General features: G+C 43.4%; 2 protein-coding genes across 2 annotated transcripts in view; one reads left to right on the top strand and one right to left on the bottom strand.

Moving 5' to 3' along the window:
- Window positions 1-1262: 1262 nt before the first annotated feature.
- Window positions 1263-10972, bottom strand: part of T265_01360 (hypothetical protein) — a gene marked incomplete at both ends in the record, with an annotated part of 31667 nt that continues 21957 nt past the window's right edge. The window contains 3 exons of the mRNA XM_009165366.1: window positions 1263-1775; window positions 2858-3000; window positions 5256-5421. Coding sequence (XP_009163630.1) covers window positions 1633-1775; window positions 2858-3000; window positions 5256-5421 — 452 coding nt within the window. The remainder of the gene's footprint in view (window positions 1776-2857; window positions 3001-5255; window positions 5422-10972) is intronic.
- On the top strand, window positions 1954-6224 carry T265_12775 (hypothetical protein; the record flags this gene model as incomplete). Its single annotated transcript, XM_009165394.1, has 2 exons — window positions 1954-2214; window positions 6003-6224. Coding segments are annotated over 2 exons (441 nt in total), but the record flags the coding sequence as incomplete, so codon positions are not given.

Here is a 10972-nt window from a genome sequence, read left to right on the forward strand (position 1 = left end):
CATCGACAGCATGACATCAGTGTTCAACATCGATGCTTCACTGCCGTATCTTGCAAGCAAGGAAACAACGATCTCATTGGTTCTAGCTAAGATAGTCGCTGGAATTTTGCCAGAACCTATTGATTTTGTCCAGGGTTAACTGTGTAGATGGAAGATTTTATGGAGCAAAAGTCGAGCATGATATATATATATATATATATGGCGTAGTGATTATCCGATACGGTAGTCATCTATGGTGGCATCGTCTTTGGTCACCTCTAGACACCTAGATATTCATTGCTCGCCATTCACGGTTTTATCCTTTTCCTCGGGAACACAACTGACTTCGCCACTATCAGGTACTATCGTTTCCATCTTACCTAATCATCTTTCTGTCCTCTTGTCCGGCTTTCCCACATGTACATTCTGCTTATACCATCAATCATGAGGTCGTCGGAAACTCCAGGGTTCACTGCCAGTTCTGCAAATCAGAATCGCGCAGCCCTGCATGACCCGTGAATTTGAGCTGGTGTGTGAGAAATCCGGTCCCACAGGCTTGTCTGACATTGACATCACTTTTTTGGTTACGTGACCCATTGATCCATGTACCCCGCGCTCAGCCTCCTTCCCATTCTTTTTCTTTCACCAAAGATTATGGTTTCGTTTAAGCTCCGTCTAGGCCTCTAAGCTTACGAGGTTACTTGCCCCGGAACAGCATTCCCAATACTGCTTGTAACAACAAAGGTTGCTTTGAAAGTTTCAAGGTGGAAGACCGCTGGTCTGACTTAAAAGACTCTCAAACAAGTCCTCTAAATCCATGAGACCTTTTAAGCGTCAATTAGTAGAAAAAATTAGCAACGAATGACGCCTCAATCAAAATAGGGTTAGATTGCAACCTAGGGAAGTTGAGAATACCTAGTTGGGGTGGACGCTGAGAAAAGACGTCTGCAGGGACACAGTACTCAACGTCCGTGCTGACAAGTCAAGCTGTCTGGATTTAGGTGACGCAACGATTCGTTCCGTACACTTTATCAACATAACCTAAATTATTTGATAACTAATCCAAAGTCTCTGAACAAACTTTCTACTTCAAGGCAGTGCACCCTATCCGGTTGGTTAAGTTTCGCTAGGTTACGACGTAGGACTTCCTAGCAGACCTTTGAATATGGTCGTTTGACGTCATCGTTATTCATATGCTAAAACCTTGTCATTCGATAGGTGAACATTCCAATGAATTGAGGTACAGCATAGATACACTTGGGAAGAAGTGAGATTCACAAGTTCGCAGAATGATCATATTGATGAACTGATCAAGACATTTCACAGAAACACGTGCTATTCAAACAATATAAGGTGCAGATCAAGTCGTTTCCGTTTAAAAAATATCTCATCTTTGTTAACCTGAGTAATGGCAGTGGGGACGGGTAAGAAAGAGTTCCGTAGAGTAATCGGGCTAGGATTACTTCCGAGCGCACAGTCACTTTTCACACCACCAAACGATGTAAAAAAGGAAAGCAATAGACGTATGAGCGGCAAAGGAAGAGAAAAAGCTATACCATCCACAAAGGATGCAGAGTAAAAAAGGTAGAGAGACCGTTACTATGATCATAAGGGCAAAAGTGAGTTACTAAATGATAAAAAGGAGTTCAGTCTCTAGTTAGGAATCGCCATCAATGTTTCGTATATTGCATTCGCAACGTATTCAACGTTTTTGGTTGTCAGGCCACAAATGTTGATCCGCCCGTCATTCAGCAAGTAAATGTGATGCTTTGTGCGCATGTGTTCTGCTTGGGCAGCTGAAAGTGGGGAACATGAAAAAGTGGAAATGTCTTTGTAATAAATCCATTCAAGCAACAACAGCAATTTACAATCAACGAGTGAAATCAGCAATTGACACCATCTGTTGTCGCAAAACAGAATTGCGATGACAGAGGTGAGGAATCTCAAATGTGGTTGTTCCACCTCTAAAGTAAGTAAGTCGTTCAGCTGTAGCACCCTTTCGGTGCCTAGCTGCCATGCCACACGAAGGAGGCACGAGGGCTGGGATACTGTCAGGTCGCCCAAGCCTAGACAGGGGAAGTCGAGTGGCAGAGGTCGGGTTCGAACCACGGACCTTCCGGTCAGTAAATTCGCGCTCTAACCACTTGGGCCATCTCGCCCCACCCTCCACCTCTAAACACGACAACGTTAGCTGTCATCCAGCCCACAGTGGAATAGAAGGTGGGCTGCACGGCCGTGAGAGCCCTGTAAGAAGGTATAAATATACGGAGTACAGCTAGCTGCGTAACATCTTCAACGTAGGTGCGACTGCTTGAAAAGAGAGGGACGAGCAAGCCTAGTACATAAACGTGAAACGACCACACGACAGGTGATTCCTATTCATCCGCGAACAACACGTAGTCATCATTTTCATAAGGGAAACTACTCACGAGGTTGCTGAAAACCCTTCGACAGCAACCTTGTGAGTAGTTTCCTTTATGAAAATATACTGCGATATCTCGAATATCGTGCCAACTGAAACATGAGGCGGCCTGTGTGCAGCACTTTCAGTTGTAGACTATCATAAACGAGAGATTCGGTTGAGTCTCTCGTGAAAACCAAATTGATGTGCAAATGAGTGTTTTCTCGAAAACACGTAGTCATCATTTTTAGGGTAGTTTTTGGTTGACCGATAGGTAATCGGTAAGTGAAACAAGCAAATAACCAAACGGACGGCAGTCAACGTTTTATACAGAAAATTCGAGTATATATTCATTTAGCTGCAAAAATAAGTGCACAAAATCCCGGATTAGAGGTAGTAAGTGCGAAATTCAATGTAAGACAGCGCTTTCCGACCTTAGATTCTTGATAGTAGACGTGAACGAAGTGTACAACTTACCTGATAAGCCAGTATATGCAAACATTCCAATTTGATTGACTATGTGTTCCCAGGAGCCCGGAACCTTCAACGCTAGTAACCTTGTATAAAGCGCTTGCCGCATTTCCTTTATCCTGTTAGCCATGGTTGCCACGTCCGCTTTCCTATCGTGAAAGGAAATACACCAATTGGATGGATCTATTAGGCATTAGATTGGATTCACTGATGGCAACATTCAGAAACTGTTGAGAAAAAGGTAGAAAGACCGACCTCTTTACATTCATCTGCTGGACTCGTCATTTGTGGCTTGGCTATTGAAGATCCTATCGAATCTTCACCGACTAGTTGTATGATTGCCGCAATTTATCATGGAATAATGGCTGATCAATCCTCGAAAGCTTCGATTTATAAGTAAAACAGTGAAATATGGTTGACAGAGTTGAATCCGCTTGAGCGGTTAGAATGGGAAAGCAGTCCGTAACTTTCGAGTCACGCACATTCCACAGGAACGGAGCAACATATCTTTCGGAGAAAGTGATGTAGGTAACTTATTTGAAACAGAGATGCGCGCCTCTGATTGGTAACGTGGGGCGCTAAAAGAGGGTTTACCACACATCAGTTCTTTACGGTTAGAACAAGATGCATATGGCTATAACAAAGTTAAAATAAGCGTAGCACAGCACAGGCGACTGTTGTAGCACAACAGTAACGCATCGGTCGAAGAACAGAAGGATGATAGTTCCATTCAAACACCCAAAGGAACCAGTTCCTGAGACTCATACGCTCATACAGGCTCGTAAGCGGAAAACATCAGAGGGACGAAGGGGTTGATTTCCGGTAAAAGAGACTGCCTGGTCAGTTTTACACAATCGTAAAAAGTCTTTTTTCGTTTTTTTCCTTTGTTTGCCGGCCACCTTGCTTTGCCTCAGCGTGCAACTTATTTGCGCCTGCCAATGGATGACCAGATGAACGAAGGGCTCAGAAGCAGAGAAATGCTATTATTATGTCTGCAGAAAATATGAAATAAATGATGAGAGAGAACTGATTTGATGAAATAATTATACGGAAAGTGGAACGAACCAGGTTGAAATTTTCCGTCGAACCCAAACTGTTAATCTAGGAGCCAAGTGTCTTAAAAAAATTCGCGTTTATCTGGGGCAATAAAAGTCAATTGGGTCAGATCAACAGCAATACAATTTCTGAATTAGAAGGCACAATTCGAACTGTCCTTTGAGGATGAGAATGTGTTGTAAATTAGAAGAATGTTACTCATTCCGGTCGTTTCTCCCATCATCCAAAACTGCGGTTACAGTGCATGCAGTTTGCAGAGGTAAACTGTTAGATCAGCGCATTCACTGTAAGCGGTGATCGAAGGTGGTGTGTTCAGAGGTCGGGTGAACAGTTAAAAGTGGATTACTAGCTTGATGTGGGCCTTGATGATCAAAGATAAGTCGAGGCTAGCTGTTGACTTCGCGGCAACGCCTGGATACATCGGTCGAATAGATGTGAGGCAATAAAAAAAATGTACGGCTTACGTGGTGAATTTGGGCCAAGCACTAACCATGATTGCCGTTCGTTGGTAATGCCGCCGAATTCGTACGGAACGAACATGTAACAAGTTCGTCTGGACGGCATATCGTTGGTAGATAATGAATATACCGGTTAAATATTATTAAAAACAGGCAGCAATATGTCAGGCAGAACAAGCAGAGCTGAAAACATAATCCTTCGTTACTAGTCCATAGATGCCTTTTTGCCTAAAACACTTACGATGTTAAGTAGTATCAAGGTTATAAATCTTTGCTATATGGAGCTCTGGACTCACTCCTGTTCGAACTATACACGTGAACTCATCGACGTTATGTTATGTCCATCCTACACATGGAGGAGCGGTCAGATCAAATAACAACTTTTAAAACCATCGTGATTTGGTAGGTGTGCAATTTTGCCCACAAGTATAAGACGTTCGACCGTTTTGTTTGGTAGTTTTTGCTACTATTTTACCTTTGACCTTAATCGTACGTGACTGGCCGGAACCGCAGCGTCCATTCGCTCAGCCTCTCCAATGCACATTTCCAACAGAGTGTGACGGAATCAGAGTCCAAAAGAGTTACTGAAGTGCACAAATGTTTGAATGGCATCAGTCCATGTAGACTGAAAGCCCATTGAGATGCGATCGCACGGAAAGCTAAAGACGACAATACACATTCTGGTCCAATCATTCTTTATTGACCAGCAGGATGTGGCATCCGTTTCTGCTCGGGTCAACGTTATGTGCCTAATCGTTCAGTAGACAATTACACTGGGTAGAATAGTTCAACCTCCCCAAACCAACCTGTTCATGGCCTTTAATTTTATTCCTTACGACTACTAACCGGGAGCGTACAATCGCATTAAAATAAAGAACGATTCTACATACCACTGGGCACACAATTGCGGATCATTCAGTATGGTGTCTACAATTCGAGCACCATGCTGCGGCGGGTTTGACCACGTTTTCCGGACAAGAATGGTCAGCTGCGATTTGATGTTGGCCGTGTATTTTGCGTCATTAGTAATGAAAGCCAAATTTCCGACTCGTTCGTCTGGAAAGAGACAGAAAGTACGTGCAGTACACAGTGGGGACAAACATTAGCGGGTTAGAGGGCACAAGTTCAGTTACTCAAGAAGTTCTGGACACAAACACTGGAAACAGGGGATTGCGTGGTTGCCCGACTACGTCACGTCAGTGTTAATGACATATGAGGGCTGAACCAATTAATTAGACTGAGCTCATCTGTCCAATCCGTTAGGAATATTTGTAGTAGTAGTCGAAACTAGGTAAATAAGGACTTGATAATGATTTCTAGTGGTACTTCAAAGTTGTTGATGACAAAAAAACATTAACACCTGAAGAGAGTGTGTCAAGGATAGTTGGAAAATACATTTTATCAGTATCCGTAGCACTGATGGGATATCCTTAGGTTAGCAGCAATGTATTTCATCTTGGTCTCGTTAGGAACACAAATCAATCTTCTTTGGAGGTGGTACCCTGTTTCATTCACAGTAACTTCCACTCATAAAAAAAGGAATCATGGCAGTTTGATAGTACAGCCCTTTGTGTAATCACCTGATGACCTAGAGCGATTTTAACATCGGTAAATATGCATCGTGTTTGTCTAACTAGTCATAAATCTTCACATAGAACAAGTCTACAAAGAGGGAGGCGTCGACTGTAGTCGGATATTGGTAGTAGAGAAGGGAGCGAATTTACTGACCGGAAGGTCGGTAGGTCGAACCCGACCTCTGCCTCTCGACTTCCACTGTCTAGGCTTGGACAACCTGGCAGTATCTCAGCCCTCGTGCTTCCTTCTGATGGCATGGCAGTTAGACCCCGGAAGGGTGCTATAGCTGAACGATGTTTGTAAAATGTGACCACATTCACAAAAGCGGAGCTGATATGAGAACCTCTCTTTTTGTTGAGGTTTATCAGGTGGTCGCAAAAAGGGTAGGCTACGTAACGCTCCGTTATCGGTTTTAGACTTTTGACCGCAGAACTATGATTTCATCGACCTATGCAACACCTTACTGTGGAGGGGAGGGGAAGTGAGGGCCAAGAGGCATGTAAATCAGTCACTCAGTGGTTGGATAGCATTCAGTTCGTCCAAAGCAACAAATCCGAATTTGTCATGACTACCCACTGGCACCGGCTCTTGGCTTCAGTGGCACTGAAAAATGGCACATTACCGAAAGTATTAGTTAGCGATTGACCATAAGGATAACATTGGCTCACTGTGTCAGAAATAGCGGTAAACAATCAATAACCATGAGTGCCATCTCTCGGTCGCCACAGACAGTAACCAAATCTGAGAATGTTCGACCTAAAACACTATGTGATTCCAAGACGAGATTCACTAGGGGTCAAATAAACAACTCAACTGGCGTTCTTCTATCGATTGAAGTTGACAGACAGAAAAAACGCTTAAAATATTTATACAAAAGAGGACGGATGGTGTAATAGGGTGGCATGAGTGAGCCAAGACAATTCTGACTGGGACCACACACTCAGCAGTTTGTTACTGTCTACTTTTGGGGGATGCAGAAACAACGGAAAAAGCGTTCTTAATAGCACCGAGACCATAACTCCTCAATATTCTACTCCTACAAAGCTAGGATGAATCCGTTTTGAAGCCCAGCAGGACACAGGTTGCGTCATAGTTCTTCCCGGTTTGAAACAGAAACAAGCCATAAGTTATAAGGCACTAATCACAAAACGACTTCTAACACGCCTTTCAGCATGCTCTCAGTCGTATCATTTATATTCTCAGTACAGCTGCGATTTCACTGAATAGGATCCGGGATATACTTGGGCTGCTTCCATACAGACTGTACAGAGGATCAGCAACGCAAATACTCTACTCGGATCAAGCGCCAGCAGTCACTGTCTATCCATACAGCATTGTTCAAATCACTAGTTGTAACTTTACTCGACAAGCAGTCAAGCAGCATTAACTGAAGGAGCACGCGTCTGTTTCATCCCGGGCCGGAGAGTGAGACGTGTAGCCAAACACCAAAATGCGGTTGGTAAGCGGTACATGAGTTGAATTATCTTTAATCTGAAGCACGTTGTTCCGATTGTAACGCACAACTAAGCCCCCGGTTGCACAGACCAAACAAGCTGTTGAAACAAACAAGGAGCAAAATATTGTCACGTACACAGTTGCACAAATTAGAATAAACGTGTGCTATGGTCGGATAAACTGGAAGAGAAAGTCAATCGATGAACAAATCCGGTCATCACATTTCAAGTGATAAATGACGCGAAATGCCTCATTTTTGGTTGCCTAACCCACATACTCTTATTTTCTCTTTTCGGTATTAGTATCATCGCAACTGCAGACAAAGCGTTTTCTAACTAGCTTTCGCAGTGAAACCAGGCATGTTTCGTCCTTCCTCGTTTTCGTGCCCAGTGCTTTTCAACAACCTACAGACAATTAGTTGGATATGCTAGGTCTTTTCAAAGTGAAATCTACCAGATGCAAAACAAAAAGAAACAGATTCCATTTCAGCTCAGTTTCAAGATGATCCGAAAAATTTTCTTCGGCTGTTACACCAGTTTTTTTCACTGATTCACACGATCAGTTATACAAGTTCGTATGAAACCATGGTTTTGCCTACAGGACAGGCAAGTGACATGCACAATGACCGGAAACAACCTTAAGCTGAGACGAATTGAGCGAAAGACTGAGGTCAGCCGAAAAGTGAAAGAGAATATCGGGAATAGGGAATGACAGAACGATGTAGGCCACTGGAATCTGAATGACTGTGTTTTAGGGGTAATGCTAAGAGCAAAGCTGAGTAGATATTAGTAGTCGAAAACCCAAGAAATTTCGGTGCAAGGGAAACCAAAAGGATTGAACTCCCGCCGTTAATTTGTCGGGTCGCAAAAATGTCCTTCAGTGTATCAGGGTCATGGACTAGTAACTTTCTGTTACATGCCAAAACGGTGCTATGTGACTCTAGGGAACATCATTTGGTACTTGATAAAAGCACACCCGAATGAGGTGGAATCTTCGACTTTCACGGGTCCGTGATGCCTCCGACGGATCCTAAAAATTATCAGCTTGAATGTAACATGAATAAAATAATAAGAGTTCACCTGCAACACTGTGGATGCAGAGCTTATATGCCACTCGAAGGAAGCACGAGAGCAGAGGTACTCCCAAGTTGCTGGAGCCTGGGCAAGAACAGTCGACATGCTGAAGTCGGGTCCAAACCACGGATCTTTCTGTCAGTGAATTCGCGCCCTAACCACTGAGCTGTTTCAGGCCCAGAATGTAACACAGGCTGATGGAAACACAAATATCAACTTAGGAGAATGATGATTCATACTGACTGAAGGACAAAACTAGAAAAGCCGGAATGCATGTATCCGGTTCTCCTTATCAATTTCATGAGAACAAGAAGCGTCATAACAGGATCGATTGAATTCCGTTATTTCATCACTTGTTTACATAAGTTGAAATCAGAGTTGGGATAGGATAACGGACAGATGCTTTGACGGACAAAAACACAGATAAGGGAAAACATTACAGCCAGCAAGGGTCATCAGACCCTGGATCAACTTGGATAAAAGTACTACGGCTGTAGACACGAGTCGATGCCAGTCCTACCAAGTTAGGGCAAAACAGTGCTAGCCACAGACTCCACTTGTTTACAGCAGCATCCAATCAGTGCGGTTTCAGCAAACTGTGGTAGATGGCTGTTTTTTTAAACAGTTTATGACTGAACAGCAACCATAAGGCCATTTCCATAGATGAACCGACACATCTTACCCAAATTCTGCAAGTCAATAGGAACTTGATCAAACTTCAAAAAAACGACCAGCAATCAGTCAGGCCATCGGAATAAAGGCAGCAAAATTTAGCATCTACAGCCCGGCTACCATAGGGCGTTTAACCTAAGAAGTTATCGAATGATGAGTGTATACATACAGTCATCCACGCTGACGAAGAGCCAGCTGCCTCCTCTAACTGTCCTAGGATTCCGGTTGGGCAAACTTTTAGGAGGCTAAGTAGCAGAAACAAGGAACAAGGATAAGGGTTCTTTAGCCGCATTGCAACTGAAACCTTTGAAAGGACTTCGTTATTTATCCTCCTTTATTGAAGGGGAAAAAACAAAAAGACACTCGCGTTCTCTGTTTCGGGATAAAGCCGTACAAACAACACACACGCACAGAGGCTTCGGCAATGAGCTTTCCACTGAGCGTATAAACTAACTGACGATAACAAGATGTTACTCAGTTGGGGGGGGGGGCGCACTCGTAAGGTTACAGATGTGGGGTACCTGTGGGGGTGCTTACACTTCGCTGAGAGTGGATTATGTTAATTTTCAAAAACAGAGGACAAGGCACTGTGGTCTCAACTAATGCAGTCGTGGGCATGAGTTGCCCAGTTGACATACGTGTAGGCTGTTTGTTTTGCTAGCTATCGTTCTCGATTGTTTCCGCTTAAAAAAGTGCCCCTGGGTCATATAAAAACCAGGTAAAAACAATAACCTCATTCTCAGGTTATTCGCTGGGGATCCTTTCAAAAGACAACCCGCAATAATGTACCTGGATTACTGGAACGTATTCGATCTGTTAACATCCTGGGGTGAGGTGTTCCCTAACCGCTGTTTAGAAGTGGATAAGCATTAGGAACATGTGATTGTAGGTTGAAGCACATGGGATAATGGTGGATCACTCCAAGCATCGTAAGTTTCACCTTTCAACTGGTCTGAAACTAGAGTAGAGTCCGGAAATTAGGGCGGTCAACCTTAGGCCCAGTTCATCAAAGGTTATGCAAGAGTTTAAGGCAGATGCTAAACTTTCGGCAAACATACTACTTTTGAGTACTAAATAATCAGAGAGAAGCATGAGCAAGTGTTGGTGGTTCGGATTCATCAAATGGGTTTATCGGCAATTTTCCATAGCTTCGATCAACTAGATTGGAGCTGAAATTTCGGTACCCTGGTTCAGCGACAAACTCGCAGTACGAACAAATGTATGAATGACGGTTCATGAGAATGCTCGAAGCCAAATTGCTAAAGAACCCCCTATAGTTCGCTAGATAAAGGTGCTGTGACTGTAAGCGCAACTTGGACATGAAAGCATAATTTTGTTCGTGCAACACACCTTCCTCCAATACGCAAAAGATCTCACTAACCGTACAGTGAACTAAACACTTATAGGAGACGTAGTTGTTACGCTAAGGACTGCTGTTTCTTCCGTAAAGCCCAAGAAAGGCATCTCACGTGACGACAAGCAGGCTCTGCGGAAAAGAGGGCGTTTCTAGTCCGAAAACGGGATAGATTTTGACGATATGCTCCCTCGTGATGTTATCATACTTCTGTTGAAAAGGACATTACGGACCGATCCATCTAGTAACGTGATCCTTGGGCTTATGATCGTAGCAGATGCCCGGATCTGTGAAACCCTCCTGTATTAGTACAAAAGCACATTCCTCCAAAGTTTACAAAATATCAAAAGATCCAATAAACAGGATTTTTTGCAGTTCTCGTTAAGTCACCGTTGCATAAATTACACCTAGAAAGAGGCTGTGTGAAATCTCGGAAAACTCTGAAAAGCAAGTTGTAAATTTAGCTAGACAAGACAAC

The sequence above is a fragment of the Opisthorchis viverrini genome, assembly GCF_000715545.1.
Source record: "Opisthorchis viverrini unplaced genomic scaffold opera_v5_14, whole genome shotgun sequence".
In the NCBI taxonomy this organism is placed as follows: Eukaryota; Metazoa; Platyhelminthes; class Trematoda; order Opisthorchiida; family Opisthorchiidae; genus Opisthorchis; species Opisthorchis viverrini.